The following is a 19142-nucleotide window of genomic DNA, read 5'->3' as shown; positions in this document are numbered from 1 at the left end:
GAAACCAGATTGAGATGTTGGCTGGGGTGGAGTCATGCATGAGCTTGAAGCTGCAGACAAGAAGTTGATGCTTGATGGATTAGGCAACAGAGAAACACAGGCAGCTCTCAAATATCCCCCAGCAGGCCTGACTTGCAGACATAGGAGATTGGGTACCAGACAAAGGCCAGATTGGCGACTTGAAACCCTCAAAGGCCCACCTCACTCTATGACATCCCTTTGTTGTAATGTATAAATTTTGTCTCTTTGTGAGATCACGCACAGCATTCCCTACATTATGCCTTTGTCACTGTTCAGAAAGTGACTTGGTCTGGCCAGCCTGTGGATTCACCTAACTCATACAAGCCACCTTACTGACTTTCTTCATTGTTGTTCTCTAGTGAATTTGGGGAATGCTGATTCATTAGCAATCTGGGAGACTGAAGCCCTCTGTTTATCCACAGAACAGGTGCCACACTGCCAACTTCCTAGCTCACCTTCCCCTGCCAGGATCTCTCAATCCTGTTTTACAGAAGCTCTTTGGGATGGATGGACATTCTCCTTGGAGAATGCCTACAAGGGTAACAGTCATGATGACAGGGGTAATACAGACATGAACTTAGACCAACCTGCTCATATCACATAGACCAACAACACATGATGTGAATGGGTAATAGCCCTCAGTCACTTCTAACTTTGTCAGGATTTGAACTGGTGACCTAAATACGGAAAGCACTGCAATTCATCACTAATTCCCTCTGCCATTTGGTCCCCTAGGGCTTTGCATGCTTGAAAAAGTTGAAATAGTTTTTTTCATTTGACCACACAAAATGATTGAACAGGTTCATGAATTTCCCTCAAAGGCTCAAATATTGATGATATTATCAGAAATCACAGACATCTGATATAGCCAAAAATCCCTTTGTGGAACCAGAGACCATGCATGCACCTCTCAATTTGGGGAGGTCATAAGGACAATGGGGATTAGTTTGAGGCAGAACGGGCAGATGAATGTTTCACTGTTTCTCAACTACCCACAAATGGTGCCCTTCCTAAAAGCCTGTAAATGACTTGCTACTGACATGGTTGCAAACTGCTATGTCCAAAACTGTTCTGGCGACACTACAAAGTGAATACACAGCCCGAAGACAAACATTTTCTCCGAATCAGCAACAGTTGCTCAGTTCTGGATGGCTTCCAAACTTAACCTTCATTCAGTAGCAAAATAATGAAATACACTGACAGCAGCCAAGGAGCAGCAGCAAAAACAACAACAACAATTACTAAAAAGATAAAAGAGCCCAACCAGACAGAGGGAAAATCAAAAGAGTGAGGTATGATGTAGAACTGAATGGAAATACTATGCATATTCTGTTTTACATAAGGGTTCCAGCCACTTAGAATTCTCTCCTTTCAAGTGTGGTTTGCATGCTCTTTATTAATCATTTTATGTCTGTTAACATCAGATATGAATGGTTAGGGTTCAGGAATTAAAGAATCAGAGAAATTAAAGATGGAAAAGACCTATTTGATAAATCTCTCTCTCTCAACTGCTCATGACAATGATATGTGCGGATGATACTTGATATTGGGCAGTCAAAGTATGAAGGAGTCTCTAATGATCACTTGGGGTCCTTCAGTCAAGACTCTGTGTCTTTCTCATAGATATGCTATGATTCAACTATAAGTTACTGGGCTCAGTTCAGGAATCATGGGATGTAATTTTGTGACCTTTGTCATGCAGGAGGTCAAACTAAATGACCATAATAGACCCTTTTGAAATCAGATTTAGGGGTTTGACATGGTTGACCGTCTTGCATCCTGGTCTGGAGAGATACCACATAATGTGCTCGATATCGCATCTCCCTGAGGATTACTGGTGTTGAGTTCTGAGAGAGAAATGCATACCCTGAAGTCTGTGTTCATTCTTCCGTGAGGAGGCAGCCAACCGCTCTGTGAGGCAGTCAGTCTGCCAGCTGGCTGTAGAGGAGCAGTGGCATCAGCTGCAGCCTGTCCCCTCTGCTAGCTACATGAAATATCTGGTCTGAGAGGATTAGAAACTGGAGGAATAGGGAGCAAATTGCTGCAGGGAGCTGGGGTTGGGATAGGAGAGAATGCTAAGGTAACTATTATTTTTTTAACATTCTTCTCATCATCTCAAATTACCTACAATGATGAGGGTGGGGAATCGAGGAGACTAGAAGTTCAAATATAAAATCTGACTTTCAGGAAAGGCTATGGAAAATCATAACTCACATTAGCGGTGAGATTAAAGGATAAAATTAGATTCACGCTCCAGTCAAAAATGAAATCTCAGTCTTCACTTTTTGTGTCACATGCACTGGGCCAGAGTTGTGACCATGTGGCTATAGGGCTTAGTCACCAGTGTGCAAGAAGGGAGGGGAGTCTTAAGTTCTTGACTTCTTGGCATTACCTGCCCTGCTGTTAAGACCATTTCCCGTGATGTACATGTCAATGATGGATAGCCACTAGCCTGACAGGTGGAAAAGCAGAATTGTCACTTGTGAGTTTACCTTTTCCGTCTCCTGCCTCCTAGGCCAAATATTAGGCACTTCCTGAAGGAGATTCATTCTTCTGAAAGTAATTCTCTTCCTTCCTTTGCAAGACCCTGCAAGCAGAGAACTTGGTTCTCCCTTTTTAAAAGACCCTCTTGTGTCACAAAAGTTCTCAAGAAACTAGATTTGTAGAGTCCTGTGTGCTCAGGTGTTACCAGTTCTTGGATGCACTCAGACATTGTGGCAAATGCATAGAGGGAAGACTTTGCCCTCCACTATTTAACAGGACAGCAGTACAGTGGAATACCAGATAAGCAGGCAAAGAAGACAAGAAGCCCCCTGGCTCCCATTAGTGGTGGTTGTTTAATGCACAATCTGATACTGTACTGTGAGATTACTTGGAACACTTACACTAGCATCTCTTATTCTGAGGGAAGCTCTTCTCCTCCGCTCACTCCTCCCGAAGTGAATATATGGTTTTGCTATTCACATGTTAGCCTGGTCATGACTTTACTAACTGGGTACCCAGAAGGAGAGCTTTGTTGCCATTGTCACAGGTTCGCTTGAACTAGCAGAACAACTTGCAAAGCAGAGCTCCTTTTAATTTTACAGCACTCCACTGATATCCAACTCAGGGCTTTAAATTCAACCCTTTAAAACAAAACAATATTTTCCTGGCTACACTAAAAGATGCAGTCAAAGTTAGGCCCCTGACCAAGCTGGGCATTTGGATTAAGACAGTGGAGAACCTTCCTTCCCCACATTCCCATCCCAGCTTCACCCAGAATTCCCTCACCTAGAGGAAGCACCCAGTCCTTTTTACCTTGCCTGCTGGGCTCTGATTGGCTTCTGCCTGCTTCCACCCCTTCTAGCTGCTGCTGCTGGACCAATTATTGTTGGTTCCACCAGCAGCTGATCCTGGGTGGCCTCTCTCTAGGAGCTCTTGGAGGTCTAAACTCACTGCTCTTTTCACCCAAAAGGTGGGCAGGGTGTGCCAAGGCAGCAGGGCTTCAATCATTCACTGGTTCAATCAAAATAAGCAGTCAGAGTTAGGCCTCTGACCAGGCTGTGCTTTTGGATTAAGACAGGAGAGATCCTTCCTCCCCTGTCCCTGCTTCGCGCAGGACTGCCCTCCTGGAGGAAGCATCCCACACTTTTTTACCTTACCTCCTACACCCTGAGCAGTGTGACCTAGTGGCTAGTGCACTGCACTGGGATCCAGGAGACCTGGGTTCTGTTCTTGGTTCTGCTGGTGGTCTTGGGCAAGTCACCAACCTACTATGTGCCTCGGTTTCCCCATGGGTAAAATGAGGATAATAATACTGACTGACCTCCTTTGTAAAGCACTTGGAGATCTATGGTGAAAAGCTCCATATAAGAGCCAGGTGTTATTATTCCAGCAGGGGGCATCAAATGCCTGGCACACCTCATCACCCATTCAGAATCTGACCCCAGAGTTACGGGAGGGCAGAGAATGAACCCACATTATTAGAGATTTCATGAGGCAATAAAGCTGCATGTATAGAAATTCTAGATGGACGGTGTTGGCGTTGTGAGAGTGCTGGGGAACTGTGCAGGAGAAATCCTCCTCGCTCAGAGGCTGTGCTGTGCTCTGTCCTGTTAATTCTTTCAGCTGCTTGAATGTATTCTCCTTCCCTGACAGGTCCATGGGACATGTGTGTGCAGACACAACACAGCAGGGAACCACTGTGAGAGGTGTGCACCATTGTATAATGACCAGCCTTGGAAGCCAGGAGATGGAAAAACTGGGGCACCAAATGAATGCAGAAGTAAGTGGCGGGGGGGGGGGGGCGGGGGCGGGGGAGGGCCTTAATGTGTCAGGGCAATAAATCACCGTCCAAGTAGGCAAGGCTCTATAATAGACAATTCACCCAGTTTGGATTTATGGTGCTCTTGCAGCAGATGGGGAATGAATTGCTAGGTAACTGCTAGAAAATCCTTTCAATCAATGTATTTTTTTAATGTAGCTGGTCTATTTGATCTATTGCAATATAGAACATACAAGGCAGAACTCTGCTCTTCAAAGAGAAACATTCCCTCATTCATTTCACCATTCCCAAGCATGAGTGTCTACAGAGCTGCAATAGGCTAAGAAAGCTTAAGGGGATAAGTTTAATGGGGGGAAAAGAAATGTTCAGTGATCTCTGTCCTTGGCATGTGCATGGGAACAAGGTTTCAGGAATGTCTTGATTTGAGTTGGTTCCAAGTCTATATTTAATATGAGATATAATTACATTATGTATTTATTAATAACTAGAAATGGATTTCAACCAACCTCCAGCCCCTCCCCTTCCCCAGTCCAAACAAACTAGGGCATTTGTGTGGTGAGAATCAGAATCCAAACTTGGATCTGGATCTAAATATGTTTATACAGTGGTCTGAAACAACACCCCAGTTCTGAGCACTCCGAGACTTAGGGAGGTTTGATGTCTATATGGTGGACTCATCCAAAACCCTGGATCCAAACACCCCAGAACCTTGGAGTGAAGTCCAACTCTGGATCAAATCTGTCCATCTCTATTTTTTCCTCCTCTAGCACTAAAGGTGTGCATACTTTACAAAACACAAAGTATAGCATTGCTGCCCCAAACAGTTTACAGTCTAAACTGGATGGGAAAAAAGCCAACAGTGTTTTAATGTGGGAGATTCTACCTGGAGCAGAACAGACAGAGTCATAGCTGATCAATCTTGGAAAATAAAGTGGACTTTCAAGTTTACTAATGAGGGCTACAGGTTTACTATAACATATATTAATTTTAGTACAATCAGCTTGCATGCTTCAAGCTAGAATTGCAGGACATTGAAACAATCCTGAAAAGTCTTTATCTTTTTGTTATATTTGCGTTGCAAAAGCAAAATTATGAGTGGCTAGAGCTGGTTGGAACACAGGGGAGGTTCTGCGGAAAATTTTGACAATATGGCGAAAAATCAAAATCTGGTTTCAGAGTAACAGCCGTGTTAGTCTGTATTCGCAAAAAGAAAAGGAGTACTTGTGGCACCTCAGAGACTAACCAATTTATTTGAGCATAAGCTTTTGGGAGCTACAGTATGCATCCGATGAAGTGAGCTGTAGCTCACGAAAGCTTATGCTCAAATAAATTGGTTAGTCTCCAAGGTGAATCAAAACCTGAAATCTTTCAGTCAAAAACTGAAATATTTTGGCCAAAAAACAAAATGTTTCAACCAAATATTGAAATATTTTTATTCCAAAATGCTGACACAGTGCCTCATGTAAGTTGTCATTCAGTTGTCTCATGTTCCCTTTCTTCTCTACAGGAGGGCTGCCTGGTTGGACTGCCTCTCCATGGTGCCTCATGGTTTCCCCTCTTGTTGAGGAGAAGTGGTGTGTCCTGGGAGTCATACAGCTATGGTGCATCATGGAAGATGAAGTCCAGCTGAGGAACCCAGCCATAGAGAATGGGGAGATGAGCCAACTGAACTACAAATTTCATAAGGCACTGCGGCAGCATATCTGAATCTGAATTCTGGGGGTTGGGCCAAAATATTTCTGTTTTCAGGCATTTGGTTTTTTGACAAAAACAGATACTTTAAAAATAATTTAGTTGAAAACCCAATTTTCTGTCCAAAACCAGTTTTGACAGGAATTTTTCAACTCGCTGTAGTAATGATAGATCTGTTATGGCCCAAAGGGCTCAGTTCTACAGGTGGAAATAAACAGGACAACACGAAAAGAAAAGATGGTCCAAGACGCATAGTTTAGATCTAGATTTGGATCTTAGCTTTCCCAAAGTTAGGCAGTGTTCAGACGTGGGGTTTTGGTCCAGGCCCACCTGTAATTAAATTTAGATACTTAGATAAGGTATACAGTTCGTGACAATTGGCTTTTTCACCTGACTGTCAGTCTTTCTTGGGATTTACTAGGAGTTTCATTCTGCTTTGACATTTCTGTTTTTAATGTAAACCCAGGAAGGCAGGCAAAAGAAAAATGTTTGGCATAAATTAATTTGGTCCTAAGTTCATTTCAATGAAACTGTCACATAAGTGATACTCAAAAAGAAAGGGAGTACTTGTGGCACCTTAGAGACTAACCAATTTATTTGAGCATGAGCTTTCGTGAGCTATAGTGCAGGAAATGGCCTAACTTCATTATCATGCACATTGTGTAAAGAGTTGTCACTTTGGATGGGCTATCACCAGCAGGAGAGTGAATTTGTGTGGGGGGTGGAGGGTGAGAAAACCTGGATTTGTGCTGGAAATGGCCTAACCTGAAGATTACTTTAGATAAGCTATTACCAGCAGGACAGTGGGGTGGGAGGAGGTATTGTTTCATATTCTCTGTGTATATATAAAGTCTGCTGCAGTTTCTACGGTATGCATCTGATGAAGTGAGCTGTAGCTCACGAAAGCTCATGCTCAAATAAATTGGTTAGTCTCTAAGGTGCCACAAGTACTCCCTTTCTTTTTGCGAATACAGACTAACACGGCTGTTACTCTGAAACCTGTCATAAGTGATACTGTAGGCTCTGTGCTTTATAAACATGAGTGAGAAATGCATTTCCCTGCTCCCTAACAGAGTGCCGCTGTCACAACCATGCTGAGAGCTGTCACTTCAACCTGAGTGTTTGGCTGGCATCTGGGAAACACAGCGGTGGAGTATGTGACAACTGCAAACACAACACGGAGGGACATCGATGTCAAAGGTGCAAACCAGGATTTTACAGAGATAGGGGAAAACCTATGTCTTCCCCAGAGGTCTGCAAACGTAAGTCCAATATACTACAGTACAAATGAATGGTGAAAGTTGTTTAGGTCTACACTTTACAGAGTGAGCTGAGACATGCAGCCCATTAAAAGTATCTACAGGTATCTGTGGAAATACATCATAAATACATTATCCTTTCCTCCGACCCTTGTTTGCGAGCTCTGGTTTCCTGGTCAAGGACACTTTCCTCCTGACTTTGGCACCAAGTCTGATTTTGGTGTGGGATCGTGGAATGGTCTGATATTAAAAAAAAAAAAATTATTATCTGAAGCCATTCTATTTTTAGGGAAAGTTTCATTCTGGTTGTGTTTGCATTTAAAATGCTCCTATGCTAGCGAGGCACACATTTTATTTAGTTGGGTTTATCTGTATCTCACCCAAAAGGGGCCTACAGCGTCCAGGGGTGTATGTTCTAACTGCTGTGAGGCTCCAAGGAGCCACAGGTTGATTTTGCATTCTCTCCACAAACATGAATAATATTGGCTGCAGGGGATGGGTAGGGAGTTTGAGCCTCTGAGCTCCCTCCCACATCTGACACCTTTGATCCCATCTAGTATTCCCCAGGAAGGTTTCTGTTTGTAACAGTCCCTCATTTCATTCATCTCTCCCTCCCCTTGGATACTTCCCTTTCTCTGCCTCGGGATGAAGCTTGTTCTCTCCCCTATGCAATCATGATTCCTCCCCCAGCCCTCTCCACGCAGTCGTCAACACAGAAGAACTGCCTCCTTTGTCACCTATGTTCGTTCCCATTGTCAGCCATTGCTTCTGAAGTTCTCCTGCCCCTTTGACAGCCCTGATCAAGGTTTCTCTAGACATTTGGGTTACACATGCGCTTCTTGCTGGGACCAGCTGGCCTGCGATAGCGCTTGATCATTCCGGGCACAACATGCCCTATGTTTCTGATCCTTTGTATTCACCTTTCATTGGATCTTAGAGCCAGCTCTGTCTCCCCCCAATTCTTTCTTTTTGATTTCTTAACCTTGCGACAAAGCTCATTGATCAGGGGAGGAGGCAGGGCTTCCTTGGCTGTCTTCCCAATTGTGTTTGATGATGCCCAGATTTCTAGGGATTTTTCTGCTGGTTTGTTTCTGCTCTGAGAGGACTTGCCGTATGCAAAGATTTGTAATGAGAATAAATTCTTGTTCCAGTAGATTAGATTTCAAGTCTTATGGCACCTGAAAGAATCAATGTACAAGCTCTTTTATTTGACAGCAAGGTGACAGCGTAGTAACCAGCACTGTGTGTAATATGAGATAATCATTAAGGCTAGGAACATTAAAGAGTATCAGAGAAGAGAAAACATTATTTAAAAATACAGCCTATCTGTGAGGAAACCCTAGAACAGGCTGCCCGGGTGAAATCAGACCCTGAGCCTACCTACAACTCTTTTGTCCGGTCTGGGTACCACCTTCTCAGCACATCTTGCCAATGTTCTGCAAAAGGAACAGGAAAACATTTCGGAAGGATGCAGTCACACAAGCAGAAATATACCCCGTTCAAACAGAGCTAGTCCTGTGGTGGCAGCATTTTAAGTAATAGCGTTTTTCCCAGCAAGATGGTTAATGCCAATAGAAGGCTCCCTGCAACTGTTCCCATCATGTATAACTTCTGCATTAAGACTCCAATTCTGCATAGCACTTATGCACATATGCATGACTTTAAGCATGTGGGACTGAAGTCAAAGGGATCACTCACACACTTAAAGTCACACACAGTGCTTAACTGTTTGCTGGCTCCTGACCTAAGGAACAGGTAGGCACTTTCCTCTCTAGAGAACCCCCTTAGCTTTCATGGCTGATTTGTGAACTGTGGTTGTATTTGTGTGGAGCAGGGAGAAACATTCAGTCTTCAGAGCCTGTTCAGAGAGACGTATTTTCACTGGGTATTAGTCTATGCCCTTTCCTATCTTATTTAAAGGTGAAGTGGAGAATTCCTACAAAGACATTCAGTTGGTTACCTAAATGGGCAGCTTTTTGAAGCTAAGAGCTGAGCTCCACAAATTTCCCAGTGAGGGGTGTGGGTCGGTGCGGGTGTAAAATGCTGCATCTACACAGGTAATTTTCAGGAAATCTCCCACTCTTCTGCTATCACTGTTTAGCTTGACCAGTGACACTACCTGTGAAGGCACTAATGGAGACAGAGCCCCCATACTCCGCCGATGCAACAGTTGTGGGGAGGAGAAGCATTGCACTGGGTGAAGCAACAGTAGGTTTGGTGGGGGGAAAGATTCATCCCACAGGGTCCCCCCGATGCAAGGGCATTTACGGAAGCTTGGCACAGGGTTGAAGATTTATCCCATAGTGAACTTTAACCCATGGAGGTGCATTTCTCTCACACCTCAGCCTGCTGATCACGACCTGAAGAACTACCAAGTCTGGGTGAATAGCTTTGTGAAGGATTGGACATGCCACCTCCTACACATCCACTCACGTTGGCTGAGAAAACCCTCCGAATAGTACCAGAGTCACAACATTAAATAACTAAATGTTTTCGGGAAATGATGAAGAGAGCCATAATGAATTGGTCACGGCAGACTGCACGGATGCTTTTGGGGTGAGCAACGTGGTTCTTGGCTTCACATTGGTGTGGAAGGGAGAAGAAATACAGGGGATTAAAACTCACCCAGTATTTACAGTAGACACTGACCTGGGAACTAAAAGATGATGAAAAAGATGAATGAAACGCTGTGTTAAGCCTTTTGAGAAATCATGCTTTAAGACAGTGCTCTTCCATCCAGAGCAAAGTCTCGGTTAAGCTACGACAGCCCCCAAAAAGTTAGCAGGACTCTGCTAAGGCCCAGAAGAAATCTTTAGGCATTAGTCATAATAATCGGCAGCATTCTTTCTTAATCACTGCTAGGGGGGGAAAAGGGTTGTATAACAACTGGCTGCACTGCTGCTATCCAGATCCCCCTTCCCTGACTTCTCCATTTACAAGACTGAAAAGACATTTGCTTTAAAAAAAAAAAAAAATCCCAGCTGAGATTTAACATGTAAATATGATTCTGCCATTCCTTTTCATCTGGAGAGATCGCCTGTCTCTGACCTCTTTGCTTCTGCTGTTCCTGGCAGCTGGGGATGAATGGGAGCCAGGTCATGCACAGAGCCTTGTTTTGACACTGCTTAGATTAAAAAAAAAAAAAGAAAGAAAGAAAAGGACATGAAAAGAGCCACAGAGCCCAGCACACACCTGCTTGTTATTGCGGGTGACAACACAGGATTAAACAGTTTGGATATAGGCTTGTATGGGAGCTTTGAGTCAGAAGCCTCGTGAAGCCGAATCGTTTCCCAGCCAGTGGTCAGAAAAGCTGCTGTATCCTTGGCTCTTTCCTGTGGCTTATTTGGAGGCTTAAAGGATACTTCTGAACTGACACCATCTTTTGTATTCACCCTTTGCTTATCCAAGGGGGGAAAAAAAGCAAGTATGTAGGACCGTCAGGCCAAAGTCTTCAGGGAAATGGGCTTTTTACTCTAGCAATCAGCTTGAAAATTAAAATGTGCTCATGCACACACGCCCCATCAATAAAGCTGTCCCTTCCCTTCCCTTCTTTCCCCTCTAGACAGATCTGTGAACCTCCCAGTTGTAATATTTGGGATTAATCACATCTTTGTTAGAGTCAATATCTCAGTCGGCCACACAGATGGTGACCACACCCGCACAGACTGTAGTGTATCTAATTTCCTTGATTTACGGGACATTGGTTGAGTGGTTTTGGCCCCACATTTGACCCGCTTTAAAAATTGTTCGAATTTGGTTGGGATTATATTCCAGATTCCAAAGATTTTGTTTTGAAATTTGGAAAAGATTGAATCTGCTGTTAACTGTGTTTTGCACCGTAGTTTTGACAGAAATGAAAGGTTAGTTATCTTTGTCGGTATGTCTACACTGCAACCAGGAACCTGCAGCTGGCCCGTGCCAGCTGACTCAGGTTCACAGGGCTCAGGCTAAGGGGCTGTTTAACTGTGGTGTAGACGATCCAGCTCAGGCTGCAGCTCAAGCCCTGGGACCCTTCCACCTTGCAGAGTCTTAGAGCCAGGGTTCAAGCTTAAGCATCTAGCACTGCAATTAAGCATTCCCTTATAGCCCACGCTCCACGAACCCAAGTCAGCTGGCATGGGCCAACCATGGGTTTTTAATAGCAGTGTCGACATACCCTGAGAGTCTCTTACGTATGAATTCATTGGAGTACTACATGCCTGCTATATTCATGTTGGTTGGAACCACATTGTTGCAACTAATATTATAGTTTACATCTGTATCTAATTAAGATACAGCTGGAGACATCTGTGCTGAGAGCAGACAAATATTTATCTGCTTTATGACTGCTTTCATTCCTTGGTTCCCTCTCTGTCAACAGCATCCTGGCAAAAATCTTATAACTGCAGCTGCCAATAAAAATCCAAGTGGACATGTGGGATACTTCAGTGACCAACAACAGCCACCTCTAAGATACAACCATGTAATATTTTGTAGTGTAAATATTTTGCTGCTGTAAAGGGCAGAACCCAAATAAACAGGGCCCTACCAAATTCATGGTCCATTTTGGTCAATTTCATGGTCATAGGATTTTAAAAATCAGAAAGTTCATGGTTTCAGCTATGTAAATCTCAGATTTCACAGTGTTGTAATTGCAGGGAGATTTTGACCCAAAAAGGAGTTATGGGGGGGTCACAAGGTTATTGTGGGGAGGGGGGTTGCTGTACTGATACCCCTACTTCTGCGTTGCTGCTGGCGGCGGCGCTGCCTTCGGAGCCGGGCAGCTGGAGAGCGGCGGCTGCTGGCCGGGAGCAGGGTGGCAATACCGTGACCCTGCCCCCCCAAAATAACCTAGAAACCTCCCTGCAACTCCCTTTTGGGTCAGGATCCCCAATCTGAGAAACGGTCTCCCTTGTGAAATCTGTATAGCATAGGGTAAAAGCACAGAAAAGACCAGATTACACGGTCTGTGATGCGTTTTTCAAGGCTGTGTATTTGGTAGGGCCCTACAAATAAACTAGCCAGCTCTGTGCCAGAATTGTCTGTCCACTGTCCCTAACATCCTTTGACAAAAAGGAGGTAAACCATCCATTGTCATGTTGGTTTGTGTTTCATTAGAAAGAGGTGGATGGAGAGAAAACTCGGGTTTGCCAAAGGGAAAAGAGCAAAAATCAACAGAGAAAGACATTTTAGTTACAAACACTGGGAAATACAAAAAACTCAGTTTGTAAGAACTTACTTATGACTCTTTAATTGTGAGGTTTATCATCAAACCTGTTATGTTATTTGACAGATAAAACCTGGTCATCAACAGCTGCCCTTCAGCATGTGACATTCAGATTCATATTTTGGGAGTTACCTTAGCCTCAGAATTGTGAGTTTGGTCATAATACTCTAAAAGCCAGACAATGCACACACCCGAGTTGATATGCTAAATAAACACAGACTGAGGGAAGCATTTGTGAGCCACTTGTGTAACTCATCTGAAAGTGTCATGCATTTATTTGTTCAGTTTTGCTTTATGACCCGTCAAGAGCTGCCAAAGCTTCTAACTGGAAGCAATGCCTGCTTTTCATTTTTGGACCATCAACTTTCCTTAGTTATATCCCTGAACTAAATACATGCACTTTTTTCTCTACCTCCCTCCTTGGCCTCTGCTATAAATCACGGCCCACTGGAGCACTTTCCCTTTGGCTGGGATGGTGAAATTCACATTCTCCACCTATCTGCCATCCTGTCCTCAGCTAGAGTAAGCTAGGATAGCTTCATTGGAGTGACACTGATTTACACCAGCTGAGGATCTGGCTCCAGATACGGAAACCTGGAAAGACAAGAGATGAGACCGAACAATCTGTAAAGAACAGAGATAGATCCAAACTAAAACTCCCAATCCAAATACCAGTGAACTTTGGGAAAGCTGGATCCTAATGACATAGTAGGGGAAATCAAGAACAAGGATTCAGACAAACCCAGACTGTGGCAAAGTTTGGATTTTTTTTGTCTCAGACCTATCTCTAATGAGGAAAGCACCCATTTCCCATGTCCAAAGACCAAGGACAACATTTTCAAAAATGTCAACTAATATTAGATACCTCCATTTTTGGAGTGGTGTTCAGCACTTCTGAAAATCTGGGCCACAGTGTCTCAAGCTGAGCACCAAAAATCAGAAGCAACTTTTGAAACGTTGGTGCAAACGTGCCCTGTGATGTTACACCTGATTTTCAAATCCTGGTGAACAACAACCCTCAGATTGCTCTCAGGCTCAAGACTCCTGTGTGACGGCAGCAGTAGAGCCTGATGCTACCGTGCCACTAGCCAACAAGCTCATTGTGTGGAATACATTGCTCATTATAGTATGCTTATTTTCTGTCTTTAGGCTATTGTGCTAATGTTCCCTTGAAAACAACTGAATAGGATCCTTCTGCAGCACAGTATAATAATATTATTAAAAATATTGGCATGAAGAACACAGCTAGGACAGGGTGAAAATATAATATCTAATGGAAGATCACAAGAAAAATGCCCATTACACAAACTGCTGGGCACTGCTTTTTCTCTTATTAGTATTCCCAAAAGAGATTTTTCCTTTCTAAAGAACAAACATGATGATGCGCATGAAAGTAAATCCATCATCACTGCCATTATCCTTCTTCATAGAGCTCCCTTCTTGGACAGGGACGTGTGGAACCAGAGTGTTCATTTGGTCTCTTATCTGTGAGCTCAGGAAGAAAAGTTGTTTGATCAGCAGTAGTGATAGGCAAACTTCAAACGCACTGGAGTAAAGATAATCGTCCAAAAGGCTGGCCCCTAAGCCAAACATCTTGGGTGTCCAACATCTGACTGGAAATCCCTGTTAGGGCAGGTCTTATCCCCAAGATTTTTGTTTCTTCCTTCTTGCAGGTGGATGAAATTGTGACATCTTGGCACTTCAGGCTTTGGTGCCAGCAGAAATCAAGAGGTGTCACAATGTTCAAAAATGAGAGGGAGCTAAAATATGAGCCGGACCTGAGTTTGGGGTGAAGATTCAGCTCAAGTCTCCATTTGTCCAAACCTATTCAAACATCAGATGTCAGCGGGCCAGATCCTCTCTTGTGATCTAGCCTGGTAGAGCTGCCCTGACAGAACAAAGGGGCTGGCAGTCTGCCAGATCTCCCCAGTTGAGAGTTCCCCTGGTGGAGAGGTGTCCCAGCTAATGCACAGTCAGCTCTGGCCTCACCCACTCCACAAAGCCCCTGGCATGGAGACTTTGTTAGGGGCATGGCCAGAACACCACTGAGCTCCAAATTGTCTTAGCTGGCGTAGTAGCCCCTGGAGGCCATAGCCAGCTGCTCTACTTTACAGCAGCCTCCAGACTATTCTGATGTATGCCAGGGCTGGTGTTGAAATGGCACCAGAATCAGAGAGCCGCACCTGGCTCTTCTGTCCCCTCTCTCGCTGCACTCAGCAGATAATGGTCATAACTGAAATATACACAATGGGTTTGGAGATCTCTCTCTCTCCCCCTCCCTCTTGTAATGTATCCATTGATGTGTGCATGCAAACTTCAAGTTCACATTGGGAAGAGAACCTACGGCCCTACAGCTCTCACTAAAGCAGAATCATGGACTTCTCAAATCTAGAGCTGGAAAGGGCCTATCCAGTTGTCTGGTCTGTCTCCCTCGGCCAGTGCAGAATTGCTTTTCATGTTGTACTTTTACTAGTGTTTTGTCCAGTTTAGTTTAAAATATACCTAGCAGTAGGAATTCCAACACTAGCCTGGGGAGCCTGTTTATCCCGATCTTCAGCCTAAATTATTTCCTCCTTGTTTTCATCTCCTTGCTTGGCACATCCTCTCGTATATCACACTAGCAAATCCTCTCTCTCTTGTGAAAATTCTCCCTCTCACTCTCTAAATGTTTGGGCACTATTATACGGCCGCCCACTGTTGTAAACATATCCCTCATGCTGCAACCAAGTGGTCTTAGCGCTAAACAGCCTGGCTTCTGACCCTTGTGGTGCAAGTGTGCAGCACAGCGGGCACCTGAGAGATCTTTGTGCGTACACAGAAGACTATGACTGATTTATATTATTTTATTGTATAGCCCCACACGGGGCAAATCCTTCCAACCCACAGCCTACAGCCACATACCATCCAAAAGGCAAGTTCACAGATGGGCATAATGGGAAGCCCACTCTGGCGACGTATGCACCTTGGGGCCCCAGACATGGTAGCCCAGTCAGGTGTTTTATAAATTCACTTGCCTGCCCCTCCCACCTCCTTGCAGAGTGAGTCCACACCAGTAACACAGGCTACTGCATATCTGTATAACACTCTTTATTTGAGATTGGTGCAGGGGGAAGGATTTGGGCCACAGGAAATGGTGCTGGCACATGAATCGGTCTCAGGTGAGCATTTAGCAGTTCGGGTTTTATTTTGAATCCATTGTTATGCTGAATGAGACAACACCCCAGCAATGCTTAAAAATTACATTTCCATTTTGAACCAAGGCTGCCTCAGAATACAATGCTTCTCAGTGCTGATGTAAGAAGACTGGCTGTTGGGAATGAGTGGGACCCATGGAGGTTATCCGCCTTGCAGAAACATCACCTAAATTGCTGACCCTTGGGATATCATCTCAATCACTTCTTATGTCTTGTTAGCTTGCTCCTGTCAACCTATGGGATCGGCCAATGCAACCTTCAGCAGAAGCTGGCGGTGCCACCCAAAGACGGGGTTCTGTTACTGCAAGCCAGGCGTGGCAGGCCCGAACTGTGACAGATGTCTTATGGGATACTGGGGCCTTGGAGAAAATGGCTGTCATCCTTGTGACTGTGCCAGAGACTGCGACCCCCACACTGGAAACTGTTTCAATGGGTAAACAAGGCCCCTTTTATGGGGAGATAATCCTTTGGCTCACTTTTGGGCCTTTAATATGAAACTCAGATTAACACTTGGAATCCTGCACAGATGGCATAAATTCAAGGAAGTGGGGGGAGGTAATAGGGGAAACAAGACAGTTCTCTGCATCCACCTGAATTTGAGTGGATTGCAGCACTGGGTCATTCAGATGCCATTTGACTGCTTCCATGTAAGTACATCCATAATACTCTTTAAAGGCAGTTCTGAAGCAAAGGTCTTTTCTAGTTATGATGGGTAACTCCATGACCCTGCTTGTGTCCATGAAACTACTGTTTGCTTTAGAAAAAGTAAATGAAAGCATCTGAAGAGCTTGCTGTGCTCTGTGGCCTAGGTGAAACAAGTTGGAGAGTCTCACTCCAATTCCTAGTGTGCAAATGTTCTCATCACATAAAACACAGACACACACGTGACTAATTGGTGACAGACTCAGCAAAGGCCAAGCCTGAATGGCCCACAGAGACTGAAGTACTCTTCCATCCATAGTGGTAGTCCTTTTAGATCACTGGTGGTGTGAGGAAGCCTGCACAGATGCTTCCAGTGCTCGTCATTTTCGACAGATAACTGCAGGAACTCAGTCCCAAGGACCATTAGTGAAGTGTTTCACAGTGTGAGTCAGTGAAGTTAAAGTATAAGCCCAGATATTGTAGTCTTTCTATAGGGCAGTGAGCTACGGTTTTGCTCTTATTTGCATTCAAGACTAGATGTGTGATTAAGTTTGCTCATCATGGCCTCTGAGGCCATGTTCCTTTCTGGCCCTGAATGCTGCTGGCATGTGGTAGTAGCTTCCTCCCTGCTAAACATCAGAAATCCTAACATGAGATTTTTCTTCTATGTTTATCTCCTCCAGTTATGAAAATGAGCCATTTTTCAACATCCCCATGGGTGGGCGAATCCCTGACCTCCTACAAATGCCAGCCAATGAAAGCGATGAGTGGAAATGGAATGATCATGAGCAGGGATTTTCTGCATTGAGACATCCAGGTATGTTTAGCGTTATAAAATCCATCACTCAGTGTTTATTAAATAAATAAATAATTCTTATAGAGTGCTAGAAATAGGCACGGCTTTTGAACAAATGCATATATTTATTTTATTTATGATTTGTTTCTTCACATTTCTAAAATGAAGGTGTCCATCTAGTGTTCTGGGTGTCTATCCCATAAATTAAAAATCACAACATAAACAAAGGACTGCCTATAAAATATAAGTCTTCCCTCCTCTTTAACTACTTGAGTGAAGAGAGTAAAAAGATAGCTAAGATAAACTCTCTGGGACAGAGAACCTACAGTCTAACACAAGACAATACACAGGACAGCAGCTCAGGAGAGGGTGAAGGAAGGGAAGAACGAGGCTGCTGCATCAGCCTGTGCTTCCCAGAGTCCCACTGCTCTGCAGCCCTACGGCACCCTTCAGAAACTTAAAGCCACAATATAGCTGGCCCACATATAGCTGTCCAGTCTGATCCTTTGCATCTTTGTAGGACTATTCCCTGCACCATTTCTTCTCATATCCTATCAAAACTGCTCCTGCATATTGGAGATGTAAAAGAATGATGGTGGCATCATAAGTTATTCAAATGTGGAGGCAAATGTGAGCATCCCATGAATGGGTCTGAGACTTCTTTGCCCCCAGCTCTGATTATTTGTCAGGACACTCCAGGATGAGTTCAAGGAGAGATCTGAACTGTGCTGGTTATTTGTATTTTCCAGTGCAGGTTGAACTATCCAACTCTGGCTTTGCGGTCAAGAAATGAAAAAGTCATAATTTAAATCAAATCTCAGTGAAAAATACGCTTCCCATTTGTATTATTCATTGATTTACATAGTGCCCTTTGGAAGCTTTCAATTGCTTTGTAGAACTACAGATGCTATATGTAGAAGGATCATTTGATCCATGGCTGAAGTGCAGCCACCTGTGGGATGGAATGTAGGTGCTTTTAAGAACACCTTATGGCCACACTAAGCAACAATTCAAGACAGGCAGTGAAGAAGTATATTGTATTCAGCTAAAGTAAGAGGGAAATTAGTCCAACACAATATAGTGGAACCTTTAATGCCTAAAAGTGGTCAAAACCTCAGTTTTACATAGCATATTACAGACAACACCAGTTAGTTCATCGCTGGTTCTATACTGACTCATAGGAAAACGTGCCTCCTGTTGAATCCCCAACATGTCCTGAAGCACCAGGGATTTTCCTTAGAGGACTTCCATCTAAGTACTGATAAAGCTTAATATTGCTTATCATATGACATCTAATAACAGCATTATTTATATTACATTATTCACACCTGGATCTGATTCTGATTTATCTTTTGTTAGCATCAGTTTACGAACTGTGTAATGGACCCGATGCAGACCGCTTTTTACTTCACAATGCGGACCAGATTTCAGAACCATTTTTGTATTGTTTAACAAGAACCAGCTTTGCAAATAACTGAGCTCACTCTGAAATCTTCTTTAACCATCTGTGTTTATTCAGATAATTGGAGCAACTTTTATACATAGATGTGTGTGTGTATATGAATGAACATCATTTGCTTTGCTTTTCTCTTTCATGTTCTGGCCCTTCTTCAACCCCTTGTGGTCTCCGGTTCCTACACTAGAAAAGTGTGTGTGCAAAGAGAAAGAGCTCGGAAGTGTCACTGATTTCTGCCAGATGAAATACGCATATGGTAAGTGGCTGATGTGCCTTCATGGTATGATCATTCCACTGTTTTCTTAGCTGGTACCTGTGAAATCATAGATTGGTTTCCTTCCTCCTTTTTTGTCTAGTGATATCTCCCAGTCCTGGGAAGAGCTGATCAGAGGACAGCATACTTCCTGTAATGATGATTTCTTCAATGCCAAGCAAATCAACATGGCCTTCTTGAACTCAGGCACATGCTTACACCTATATGTGTATGTGCTGTAGACCAGCAGACCATGTCAGGACTCCTTTTTTCCTCTGGTGCTCCTCTTCTGTCTACACAGCACCTCCCTCCCATTTAGCAATAGAGGAAGGGCAGGGTAGTCAGGATTCCCTGACACC

The 19142-nt window shown here is 43.8% G+C and overlaps 1 protein-coding gene across 1 annotated transcript in view; it reads left to right on the top strand.

Annotated features, from left to right (window-relative positions):
• Positions 1-19142, top strand: part of LOC144267884 (netrin-4-like) — a 59257-nt gene that overhangs the window by 32702 nt on the left and 7413 nt on the right. The window contains exons 4-8 of the mRNA XM_077822263.1: positions 4159-4285; positions 7051-7239; positions 15856-16069; positions 16962-17095; positions 18718-18786. Coding sequence (XP_077678389.1) covers positions 4159-4285; positions 7051-7239; positions 15856-16069; positions 16962-17095; positions 18718-18786 — 733 coding nt within the window. The remainder of the gene's footprint in view (positions 1-4158; positions 4286-7050; positions 7240-15855; positions 16070-16961; positions 17096-18717; positions 18787-19142) is intronic.

The sequence above is a fragment of the Eretmochelys imbricata genome, chromosome 7 (genome assembly GCF_965152235.1).
Source record: "Eretmochelys imbricata isolate rEreImb1 chromosome 7, rEreImb1.hap1, whole genome shotgun sequence".
NCBI classification, from domain to species: Eukaryota; Metazoa; Chordata; order Testudines; family Cheloniidae; genus Eretmochelys; species Eretmochelys imbricata.
Note: the sequence above shows the minus strand (reverse complement) of the source record. Positions and strands in the feature narration are given on the sequence as shown.